The sequence below is a fragment of the Telopea speciosissima genome, chromosome 7 (assembly GCF_018873765.1).
Source record: "Telopea speciosissima isolate NSW1024214 ecotype Mountain lineage chromosome 7, Tspe_v1, whole genome shotgun sequence".
NCBI lineage: Eukaryota > Viridiplantae > Streptophyta > Magnoliopsida > Proteales > Proteaceae > Telopea > Telopea speciosissima.
In genome coordinates this window covers 12,008,859-12,022,145 of record NC_057922.1, presented here as the reverse complement: position 1 = coordinate 12,022,145, position 13,287 = coordinate 12,008,859, and the positions used below count along the sequence as shown (strand labels likewise).

At 37.2% G+C, this 13,287-nt stretch overlaps 1 protein-coding gene across 1 annotated transcript; it reads left to right on the top strand.

Moving 5' to 3' along the window:
* Window positions 1-4,274: 4,274 nt before the first annotated feature.
* On the top strand, window positions 4,275-9,421 carry LOC122667869 (4-coumarate--CoA ligase-like). The gene is made up of 5 exons (XM_043864318.1): window positions 4,275-5,286; window positions 5,440-5,635; window positions 8,392-8,605; window positions 8,981-9,083; window positions 9,320-9,421. The coding sequence occupies exons 1-5, from the start codon at window positions 4,288-4,290 to the stop codon at window positions 9,419-9,421; spliced, it is 1,614 nt and encodes a 537-aa protein (XP_043720253.1). The 5' UTR covers window positions 4,275-4,287.
* Window positions 9,422-13,287: the final 3,866 nt, after the last annotated feature.

Here is a 13,287-nt window from a genome sequence, read left to right as displayed (position 1 = left end):
TATCACATAAAATTACCCCTGATTCTCCTTAAAAAATGAGTTTTCTGACCATTTTACCTTTTATCAGTACCGTACTATTGATATGGTATTGACACGATATCGGTATCGATGACTAGCAAAATCGATACATATTGTCCGATACAGGCGATACGATTGATACTTTTTTTTTTTTTTTGCGGTGAATATGATCGATACTTAGAACCATGTATACAAGCTATTAATTTAAAAAGTAGCAATGAGGAAGACAACTTCAAAAGTTTCTTAAAAATGATGTGTAATTATGTAACAATTGCCTCTTTACCCAACCTATTAATAAGTAGCAATGGAGAAAGTAGCTTGAAAAGTTCTTACAAAATCTCTATCAGAGAAGGAGGCACCGACTTCCTCCATAAAGCCGCATATTTTCCATATTTTTCTTTCTCACCCGTTGTCTTTTCCATCTACCAAGATAGGTAAACGTGGACAAGTCCTTTTGACAACCGGCATTTTGTCAAAGTGGAACTGAGAAATGGTGAAAATTTTGACATTTCCATAATAGAAGAAAAATGGAAATTGAAAATAAATCATGCACGTTGTCATTGGATCGAACACATTACACATGCCTTTACCAAAAAAAAACACACATTACACATGCCTCTCCCTGTTCATGATACTTTACATAACTTCAATCTAGAGCAAACATTCCACATCTAGGTTAGTTCTTCCTCTCCAAATTTCTTCCCAATAGTGCACAAGATAAACTTCAATAAATTTTTGGTTAGATTTAATTGCATTTGTATCTCCCTTCCTTCTCAAATCCCTTTAGAATTTCAACAACAACAAAAATAAAAAATTTAGGGTTCTTTCGGCTCCGTTTGTTTGTAAGGAAAATTGAAGGATGAGAAGTGAAAATTTTTAAATCTAAAAAGAAAATCCCATAGGATTATGTTAAAAACTCTAATTAAATCGTTTCATATTTAGTTATTAAATTTCACTTTACTTTGCATTTATTCCCTTGGATTTGAAAAATAAAATAAAAATTACATTTAAAAAGTATCATTACTAAATATGATACGAAATTTAAGTAGTATAAAACTCCAAATCATTCCATATTTAGTTATTAAATTTCAGTTTTTGAAACTTTGTAGCAACAGCGCCTGAACATATCGTAGTAAGAAGGAACTTCACATTTCCGAGACCACCAATGTGATACAGGTGGAGTTTCTCTCAGGCAGCATTTGGCCACTAACAAAGAAATTTTGCACTACCTTGATTACTCCAGAGCCAACGATATTCCAATAGCACAAAAAACAAAAGGCATTAAATCCATCAGGCCCAGGGGCCTTGTCTGGGTTGATGCTTTTTATCGCCATAAACACTTCCTCGGCATTTACTTTGCATTAAATCCCTTGGATTTGAATAATAAAATAAAAATTATGCCAAAAAAAGTATCATTATTAAATATGATACGAAATTTAAGTAGTATAAACTCCAAATCATTTCATGTCAAATTTCACCTTACTTTGCATCTAAATCCCTTGGATATAAAAAGTAAAAACAAAAATTACGTCTAAAAAGTATACAACCATGTGGGGTAATGAATACTAAAGTGTTTTTTTTAGATTTGAAAATTTTCCCTTCTCTTCCCTTGCAACCAAACAGAGCCTTCTAAATAAAAATAAAAATAAAAATAATAGGGAAGAACCAATCTTGCACTTTAATCGAGCAACTCTCTATCGCTCTTGATATATATGTATGTATTTCTTTGTTTCATATATATAACTCTTGTTTTGTTGTAATATATTTTGTATCCTTTATCATTGATTAATACAACATTTAATGTATTTTTTTATGTAATATAATAAAATTTACTCTTATTAAAAATAAAAGTGTGCTATACAAAAAATGTTTAAAAAAGTAAGATTTTAATCTTATTGTAATCAACCTTGATTACATCAAGATTTTTCCTATATATATAGGAAAAATAATATTGATTGGTGGCGTAGATTCTACACCTAAACATAAAAGTGAGTAAAATTACCACCTCTACCGCTCCCATCTAGTGCAGATGCCACATGACCAAGTAACGATTATTTGCCGCCCATATGTATATACCCCATCTTATCAAGCAATTGAAGATGCTAGGATTACACAAGAATATCTTTGAAAATGGGCCACCCAATCAACCAATCCTAGAATAATGGCATAGGTCACCATAAAAAAAACCCACTCTCCTATAAATAAATTTTCAAGTGTTTCATACGCACCATCTGATCAGCAAATTAAATATGGTAAGGCTATACATGAATATCTTTGCAAGTAGGCCCCAATCAATCAATCAATCAACCAATCAAACAATCCTACAATAATGCCATAGGTTACCCAAAAAAAACTCTCTTATAAATAAATTTGCAAGTGGTACAGCAATATGACCAAAGATATGATTTCTCAAAATAGTTATTGGGCGGATTTACCCATGAGATGCGGTGGATTTCCCTTTCAACTATTTTGGGTATCGTTTTCATTGCATGATTTAAAATAAAAAATGGTTAGATATTTGCAAAATCAACCGATTTGACTCAGAATTGACTTATGTTGATTCGATTAATTCCGATTCCTAACACACCAAGTTAGACAAATTGCAGCTAAGTTCCTATCCATTCCTACCGAGTTCCAGTTCTGGAACGATTGTAACTATTCTAAGCCGATTCCAATCAAATTGATGGGAACGAATCCATACTAAATTTTGAGTTTTAAAGCCTTTCAAAGAAGTATAAGGCGTGGGCAGAGTGGCAGACACGCCTCCTGATAAGATAAAGTATTTGTGAGACGTCATTTGAGAGGCATAAAGCTTCTTTCGCGCTTGAATGCATGCATGCATGCTTGAATGCTGGTTGCTGAGGCGTGAGCCTCACCAATCCCATCATTTTGAATTGGTTTTTCTACATAAACAATCCGATTTTATTTAAAAACTGATACGACACTAGTTGAAAACAACAACCATAACACTTAGAAAAGGAAACTGCAAGATCTTCATTAGAAACAACTACTATACAAGGTTGTACTTAAAGATAATATTTACATTTGAACGGACCAATTTTTATAGGGTTTTTTCAGATAATTATTTTCAACGGAAAACAACGATGCCCATGATCAGTGGTAAGCGATCTTGGACGGTAGTCTTGGACGGTGACTGTTAATGTTTATTTTTAATTTTCCCCCAATATCAACTCTTTTTTTTAATTTTTTCCAAGTTTGCTTGTCATACTTAATTCATCTCTGTATTTGACAAGTTTGGTGAAACTAAGTCTTTTTGTGAAGATGTCAACACTCTCTTCATCTGTTTTAACTAATTGTAATGTAATATTTTTTTTTTTGCAGAACTTTTTTCTTGAATGAAGTGATGGTGTACTTTTATTTGTTTGACCTTTGTATACAAAATATGTTTTTTTTCTCAATCGTATAACACACAAGTTATCACAGTATAGAGATAGATACTGAATAACCCACTAGCTAGTTGATGTAGATCATTCATGGTTGAACGGGGTGGCTTAGTCAACAGTGTCATTATAGTGATTTCACATGGTTCTTCCTTTCCAATCATCTTTTTCATTAAATGATCGTAACTCTATTCAAACAGTTACATATTTAAATGCTCAATGTGCATCCAGTGGTTACACCATCGCATTCTTTGCTATAACGGTTAATGTTCATCAACACATCCACAGTTGACCAATGATTACATGCCTTCAATTTCATTAGTTTCAGCATCTCCTGGCGAGAATAAGTTACCACAATTTCTTCTGTGTCATGCAGTTAAGGATTATTATGAGACTCATCAATCCCTACAAGGAGTGGTTACACTTCCCTTATAGATGGCAAACAGTTTTCTAGTGGATAAAAAAAAAAACCTGCCTGCGTATGATTCTTAACCAATGTCATTCGATCCTGAGAATAAGTTTAACTCACCTATGGATAGATGACACGCCGCCGTGGACAAGGCAGATGACGACGATTTGGCACATTTCCTGATTGGCTCTTATATATAATATGCCAAGAGTCTTACACTGTGTATCCAACAACTTTATTTCTTTTTATCCGACAAGTTTTTCTTTCTTTTTTATGGTAATCCCTTTTTTGGACAAAGTTCCGTTCAGGAGTACATTAAATATATTCTCTCTGCCAAATGGCTGAGAGTACCTTCTTCAATTTCCTTGCCGTTTCATTCTATTCATATTTTGAAGGAAGCATCTCTCTCTCTTAGAAACAAATACACAAACACATTGTGTGTGTGTGTCTGTTGTTCTAATGGTGCCTACCAGAGAAGAACAAGAGTTCATCTACCGATCAAAGCTCCCAGATATCTACATTCCAAACCATCTCCCTCTACATTCTTTTTGTTTCCAAAACCTATCAAAATTCAGCTCACGCCCATGTCTCGTTGACAGTTCCACCGGCAAAACCTACAATTACTCAGATGTCAATCTCATCTCCCGAAAGGTAGCTTCTGGTCTTAACAAATTGGGCATCAAACAAGGTCAGGTGATCATGGTTTTACTCCACAACACGCCCGAGTTTGCATTCACATTCCTCGGTGCATTATATCGCGGCGCCATCACCACCACGGCGAATCCCTTTTACGAAGCTGCGGAGATAGCAAAGCAAGCAATAGCTTCCAATGTTAAACTTATAGTCACCCATGCTTGCTATGTTGACAAGGTGAAGGGTTTAGCCCAGGAGAAGGGAATTAAGGTTGTGTGCATTGACTCGGCACCAACTCCGAGTGGTTGTTTGAATTTCTCCGAGTTGACTCAGTCAGACGAGAACGACATGCCGAGTGTTGAATGGGACCCTAACGACGTTGTTGTGTTACCGTTCTCTTCTGGAACGACTGGGTTACCAAAAGGGGTGATGTTAAGCCACAAGAACATGATCACTAGTGTTGCTCAACATGTAGATGGAGAGAATCCAAACTTGTATTTCCATAGTGAAGATGTGTTGTTGTGTTTGCTTCCTATGTTCCACATCTATGCCCTCACCGCTGTGTTACTTTGTGGGTTACGAGTTGGGTCAGCGATTCTGTTAATGCAGAAGTTTGAAGTGGTGAGACTTATGGAGCTGATCCAGAAATTTAAGGTCACTGTTGTGCCTTTGGCTCCTCCGGCCATTTTAGCAATTAGTAGAAGCAAGATTATTGATAATTACGATTGTTCGTCGATCCGCATGGTAATCTCTGGTGCAGCACCGATTGGAAAGGACCTTGAAGATTCATTTAAATCAAAGTTTCCCAATTCCAAGTTTGGTCAGGTACCTCTCTAATTAATTCCGGCTAGTATTGGTCAAAAATAGAAAAAATTCAAAAAAAATGAATCAATTTATAAAATTTATTTTCTGAAAGTTATGGTCTGTGTAGCTGCTAGTGATAGATTGATTGGGAAACAAAATCATTGAATTGAACAGGGATATGGGATGACCGAGGCCGGTCCAGTGACGATGTGCTTGGCCTTCGCCAAAGAACCGTTCGATACAAAACCAGGTTCTTGTGGGACTGTTATTAGAAATGCTGATTTAAAGATCATTGATCCGATAACAGGTTTTTCTCTTTCCAGAAATCAACCAGGAGAGATTTGCATTAAAGGGTATCAGATCATGAAAGGTAAGGTTTTATGCTTCTTTTTTTCTTGATTTATTTTTGGTTTCTGATTTTCAACACCAATATGAGTTTGATTAGTTTTCAAACTTTGGAGGGTGACAAATTTTTATTTTTTTTTGTTTTTAAATTCCTTCACCATGGATGAAGTGAAACCCAGTGCATTTTGTTAGAAAGATTTATTCTTTGTTTTATGAGGAAAAAACAGTGGTACTCTGCACTCGTGTAGATTCATTTATATCTTTCTCACATAATAAATAGTGGATTCACAGTGGCATTTCTCTCTCTTATTTCGATCATATGGGTCCAATGGATGATACCATTTTCCTACCGGTCATTAATTTTATTGTGCAGATTCCTTCTTACACTACCTTTTAAAAAACCCTCTCCTTTATTTTATTATCATTTGGGTTCCCATCCTTCCCAAGAAATAGAAAAAGAAAGAATGATTTTTCCTCCAATAAATCTAGATGGCTTTGAAGCAATGCTTCTCTTAAAATATGTTCCAAGGCTTCCTTATATATAAATGGGATTTAAATACATTCAAAGCTAGTAGGTGGAATGACAGAGAAAAAAGGGCAGGCTACTAGGTGGAGGGAGGGATCTCCCATAAAAACTATTTTTTATATTTTATTTTTTTTGTAGGAAAATTATTGTTCAATTTAGCTGACAGAAGTTGCTCGATATTGTCTTTTCTGTACTTGTGTCCGTAATGAAATATGAATTGAAGGCTTGAAGCATAAATAGACCTTCAATGTTCACCACATAAAAAATAAGATGAAAAAAAAATCTTTTTTCCAATTAAATTCTCTTATATACATTTTTCTTTGGTGTTTTTTTTGTTTTTTTTTTTGGTAAAAACTTTTCTTTGATGTTTATTGTTTCTTCTTTCTTAAGGTTAGAACGGAAAAAAAAAAAAAAAAAAATTTGAATGAAAAGGACTTTGAGGAAGGGAGATCTTCTCCACCGACCAAATTATGTAATCAGTAGTTGGATATAGACATTTGGGTTGGTATTTCTGTTAAATAATTGTGTGTGCATCTTGTGGCTTCTGTTTTAATTTAATTTTATATCTCAAATTTTGTCCTATTTTTGAAAGGGATGGAAGGAAAAGATGATGCGAATGATAATTAAGATTAGAGAAGACTTGAAAATATTAGCAAATAAATATAAATTATAATTATGTAATAATTTAGTTAATATTCTAAGAACACCTTATTGGAGTTTGGACCCCATAATTTAGATAGATCTTTATGAACTCGAGTGGGACCTAATAGATTGTTTTTTTTTTTGGATAAAATAAAAATTTATTTAAAATCACGAGGAACCCGAGTTCAGATTTGCTACCCACATGGGATGGGTGGGGACATATCTAAATCCTCCATAGGGATGTGGGACCCGCCTCAAAGGTGTGGGACCCAAACCCCATGGAGGGGTCAGATCTGTCCCCACTCGTCCCATGTGGGTAGCTGATCCGGATTCAAGGAACACAAATATTACCGTAATCAAAAAACAAGAAAAAGCTAAGACAAGTGGGAGCATAGATGAATGTTTAGAATTCATTAAAATTTAAAGACCAAGGGTTGGGCACGCCGCCAACTCTAGGTACGTTAGCGGCAGTTTCCAATGGGGACGTGAGTTGGGGAAAGTAGGAATTTTTTTTTCTGTCCTGTTCCCTGCCCCCGATACAGTGGTTCAGTTCCATTCATAAGGAGGCGGAAATGACGTTTTAACCTCCCTCGGGTAGTGTGTTCGGGCACAGGGGGTTAGATTGTCATTTCCGGCCCCTATGAGTGGAACAGGACCACTATACCAGGCAGGGAACATGAGACGATAATGATGCGGGAAAGTAGGGGTTCATTTCCATAGATCCGGCTCCTCTTCAATGAGCATGTCAGCTTAATGAATGCCCAATGAATATCTGACTGCTGGGCTGGGCTAGGCTGGTTGGCACACATCCCTGAATGTGGCACGTAGCCCAGCCGTCGGATGCCTCATTGGGCAGATGTCTCCAAGGAAAGGAGCTCGATACTATTTCCAAGAGAGAGAAGTTGGGCATAGAGCAAGCATGCCCAGCCTGTACCCAAATTTAAAATGAATTTAGCTCGTCTCCGGGGAGCCCAGCACGCCCAGGGTGCTGCCTGCCGTTGGGCTGTCCCGCACACATCCCTAGGCGTGAGTCGAAATGTGTGCGGCATAGCTCAACCGCTGGATGCCCCCTAGGCGTTGGGCTCCCTGGAGACAATTCTAATCCCGCAAACTTTGCAACAAACAACAACTAGTTGACTTTAAAAGGTAAAAGGATGATTCAAACTCATCTTTCTTTCTTATTTTCCTCCCAAACTAAGCACCCCCTTAACGGTGTTAAATGGTCTGGTTTCAGTTAAACGACCGGGTTTGGTTAAACAGTTTTAATTTTAAAACCAGAATCAAACCATTTATTAAACGGTTTTACGATTTTGGTTTTAAATGGTTCGGTTCGGTTTCGGTAAATTGTTTCAACTTGCTTTTGATACATTTAAGAGAGTTAAACGGTTTATTCGATTAAACGATCCGATTCGGTTTGAACCATTTAATTAAACGGCCTCAATTTTGAAACCATAACCGAACCATTTATTAAACAGTATCACGGTTTCGATTTAAATGGTTCGGTTTGGTTTCGGTAAACGGTTTCAGTTTGATTTTGAGATAACCTAATTACCTCCTTGAAAATCTTCACTCTCTCAGCCAAGCTGACATATTTACCCTTGCTTTTTGTTTAGGTTATCTCAACGATCCAGAGGGTACAAAGAGAACCATTGACAAACATGGTTGGTTACACACAGGGGACATTGGCTATGTTGATGAGGATGATGAGATCTTCATTGTGGATCGGTTGAAAGAATTGATCAAGTACAAGGGTTTCCAGGTAGCTCCCGCCGAGCTCGAAGCAATTCTCGTCGCTCATCCCAAAATCTCTGATGCCGCTGTTGTCCCGTAAGCCATAATTAACCATCAATTAAAAGTTTTTATATATTGGTTCAGATCGATCAGGGCCTCGGGTTCCAATTAGGGATGTAAACGGATCGGATTCAGCTCGAATAGTGCTATATCCGCATCCGCATCCGATTAGCTTTTAGACGGATTCGGATAGTGCTAAACAGATACAGACACGGATACGGATCGGATATTTTATCCGTTTACGTGTAAATATAGCTTTTTGGATAGCTAGAGCCTATCTGTATCCGCATCCGTTAGCTTTCGGACGGATTCAGAGAGTGCTAAACGGATACGGACACGGATACGGAAACGGATTTCAACTATTCATTTACACCCCTAGTTCCAATCAGTTTTTGTTAATTAATGTTACAGAATGAAAGACGAAGTTGCAGGCGAAGTTCCGGTCGCCTTTGTCGTGAAATCAAACGGTTGTGAGGTCACAGACGATGAGATCAAGGAATACATCTCAAAACAGGTGATTCAAACACAAATACACATAGCCCACACAAATTTGGGTTTTATTGATATGAGCCCATTACGCTTGGTTTTTTTCTATATGATGCTTACACAAATTGGAGTTGGGTTGGGCTGAAATGACCAAGTCCCTGAGCCCATGTCCAACATGACCATGGGGTATGGCCCAATCAAAGCCCATGAGAAAATTAATTGGGTTTATTCCGTTTCTTAATGGTCGTTATCTTATTGGTGCAGGTAGTACACTATAAGAGGATCAAACGGGTACTTTTCGTGCATTCAATCCCAAAAGCACCATCTGGCAAGATCCTACGGAAGGATTTAAGAGCAAAGTTGTGAGATATATAGCGCATTCTATATGAGTTCCTAATTCAGAAAGATTCTCAAAGGTGGTTGGTTAGAGGCTGGGTAAATAGATATTGTACATACTTAGGAGGGTGTAGATTCTTCACCAGCATCTATCTTCATTTGCTCTATTTCTGTTGTTCTTTCCTACAATTGGGCATTCTTCTTGCAGAACCTTGAAGGCCATGGAACCCCAATTAAAGAACACAATGACCAAAGTAAGAATTTTTGTGAAGCAATCAAGGACGTACATACATTGGGGTTCTATGTTTCCTACATGATTCTTGAGACTTGGTTTAGGACAAGGAAGGCTACCCTCGACAAGAAGGAATCTTATTATATACCTCTCACATGCCTACGTTGTGGTGATCAAGCGGTACAATGATGTGTCTCTTTCTAATACCCAAAAGGTACTATGTTGAGTATCCCATGTGGAGTTGTCACTTTGAGAATGTGGTGCATGTTTCTTGAATGAGAAAACGAATCGTCCCTTTGCGTAAGATGAAAGAATGATGGAAAGAGAGTCGCTACCTAGATTAAGTTCTAAGAACTAGTAATATGATTCCAAAGAAAACTTCAATGAGGATTGGTCAAACCACAAGAAAAGGATATGTATCAAGTTATAGTCTAAGGATGGTGTTAGGCTTCCCTGTCTGCCTGGTTAAACCAGTTTCCTTGTTTAATTGGATTTTCATTCAAATAATGGATTCTACTTAACAAAGATAGATCTTAAGCTACGGTGTAATATTATTGAAGATTTAATCAAAGTAAAGGAAAGAATAAACCTCCCTGCAAAGCTATAAAACAAATATTAGCAATAAACAAAACCAAAAGTATTAAAATGAAGCAAAAATAAGGTTAGAAGAAAGGTCACACCACTATCCTAGGGTTCACATACCCCTCTTAGGGTTTTAATATGTTCCAAAATACCCTCCCAATACCTTTTTCTGCCCTCTCTTGCCTTGTGGTGAATGGGTGGAGGGGAACTTGGTCCAGAAACGAAACTCAGTACCATGATTTTAATACAAAAAACCATTAAAAATTGTATGATTAAGATAAATATACATACCCTAATCTAAGAGTAATGCAACCTATATGTTCCATATTAAAGGAAAGAATAGAGAGATGAAAGCCCACGACAAGCTATGTTGTTATAGAAAACAGATCAGAACAAAACCATCCATGGGGTGTATCCATGGATGGTGGGAGATCGACTCTGATGGTTAAATGTCATTGGAGAGGATCTGGATACCCATGCTTGGGGATGAAACATACCACCACTATTGTTAGTAAAATAGTAATGGTATATCTATGTTTACATGATGAAATCAAGAGATATGCTAAACCAAATGTATTGAAATCAAAAGTAAGTAAACTAGATGTACATAAGATTAAAGGAAACAAGAAAAAAAAGAGTTAGAAAGCATGCAAAACTTAGGGGGAACCTCTAGGAAGTGGGGGAAAACCTTCTTTTATTTCTTGAGGGTCTCCTATGACCTTTTTACTTCAAATAGAAATAAGGGAGAATATTCTCTGTACAGCAACGCAGCCTATGCCCAAGCACATGGGCAGCCTATGTAGGGGGCAGGGTGGTGGCCTATGTAGGGGGCAGGGTGGTCATTGCGCCCACCCCCATGTGCCTGAGCACAGGCTGCACTGCGGAACAGAGAACAACTCCTCTAGAAATAAATATCACTAAAAATTATTGAATTTTGAGTGAGATATAAATGATTTTGCATTAATGGAAGAAATAGGTATAATATTAACTCCTTCACGGAATCAAACTGTCAATAATAAAATATCTATTATTATATATGTGCTTTACACATCGTGCAAAGAGATCTTTTTCAAAGAGGGGAGGAGAGAAGATGACCAAAGCAGGGCAATGGGCCGTGGAGGGAGCTGGACAGTCCAACACCCTTTTAGATCATTACACCTGGCATTAAGTATATCCAACGGTCATCAATATGATGGATATTTTAATCCATCTCTCTCTCTCTCTCTCTCTCTCTCTCTCTCTCTCTCTCGTTTGAACTCCTGAACCCGACCCAACTTCATTCCTCAAAACCTCTCGTTTCTCTTTCTTTCTACGAAACTAAATCAAAGAATGAAAATCAACGAACCAGGTGGTGGTATGGTTGTTGTTGTTGCTTATCTTGAACACCTCCGTGCCCAAGTCTCGTCGGTTCGTTCTTCTCTGAAGCTGCCAAGAGGGAGAAAAATATCAGAACCAATAGCTTCAGCGACAACACCCCCTCAGAGACGATTGAAAGCGAATGTTTGTCACCTTGCTTGCAAGCAAAGACGAAAACAGAGTGAAATGGTTATCCACTACCCAGAAGCTGGTTATGGTTTAAGCCTCTGAGATAAAGAAGAAGTAAAGAAGCAAAAGGAAATTGGGAGATGAGACTCGAGAAGAGATTGGGCCATGTTACGAAAAAAGTGGAATGATGATAATGAATGCAACCTGCAAACAAGGGACACGGTTTACGAGAGGAACAACACTTCTTATCTTTTCATCCTTTTTTGTTTTTTCTGATTCTTAAGAATGAAAATACCCCTTCCGCTGCTGCTCCGGAAAGATACAGAGACTGTAAAATAAAACCTTGAAACTAAAATTAAACAAATGAATTATAGACAAAACCCATTACCCAACACAAGTACTACTAAAAAAGGGAAATAATTGCAGAGAGAAAGACCAATCCACCTGAAATTTCAAGGGAAAAAGTTCAATCCACTTTTCTCTCTTCCACCCTCCTCCCCTTGCAGTATTCCCTTACTACACTTTTTAACCTTCAAACTTTTTGGTTTTTTTTTTTTGTTCTCCCCTTGAAATTTCCAAGACTCAGAATCAGATCTATGAATTCATCACTTGCAGAGGGGTTGTCATCACTGTAATCATCACTTTTTGATTCATGCGTTATCACTTGAAAAAGGTAGACCTCATTTCCCCTATCGTATCCCCCACCAATTTCCTGTAACTTTTCAACGGAGATTTTGCTTTTATTTCCCTTTTCTGTGTGTACGGTGTAGTTCTCAAATTTCATTTAAGTAGTTTATGTGAAGTGTAGGTATATTTTGGATCTGTAGATCTGTAGGTTCTAAGATTCACAAATATGATTTCAAAGATGACTTCAATGGGGACTGGTCAAACCAAAAGAAAAGGGTATGTATCAAGTTATGGTCCAAGGATGGTGTTAGGCTTCCCTGTCTGCCTGAGTGCCTGGTTAAACCAGTTTCCTTGTTTAATTGGATTTTCATTCAAATGATGGATTCTACTTAACGAAGATAGATCTTAAGCTACGGTGTAATATTATTGAAGATTTAATCAAAGTAAAGGAAAGAATATACCTCCTTGCAAAGCTATAAAACAAATATTAGCAATAAAACAAATCCAAAAGTATTAAAATGAAGCAAAATTAAGGTTAGAAGAAAGGTCACACCACCATCCTAGGGTTCACATACCCCTCTTAGGGTTTTAGTATGTTCCAAAATACCCTCCCAATAGCTTTTCCTGCCCTCTCTTGCCCCGTGGTGAATGGGTGGAGGGGAATTTGGTCCAAAAACGAAACTCAGTACCATGATTTTAATACAAAAAACCATTAAAAATTGTATGATTAAGAGAAATATACACACCCTAATCTAAGAGTAATGCAACCTATATGTTCCACATAAAAGGAAATAATAGAGAGATGAAAGCCCACGACAAGCTATGTTGTTATAGAAAACAAATCAGAACAAAACCATCCTTGGGGCGTATCCATGGATGGTGGGAGATCGACTCTGATGGTTAAAAGTCATTGGAGAGGATCTGAATACCCATACTTGGGGATGAAACATACCACCACTATTGTTAGTAA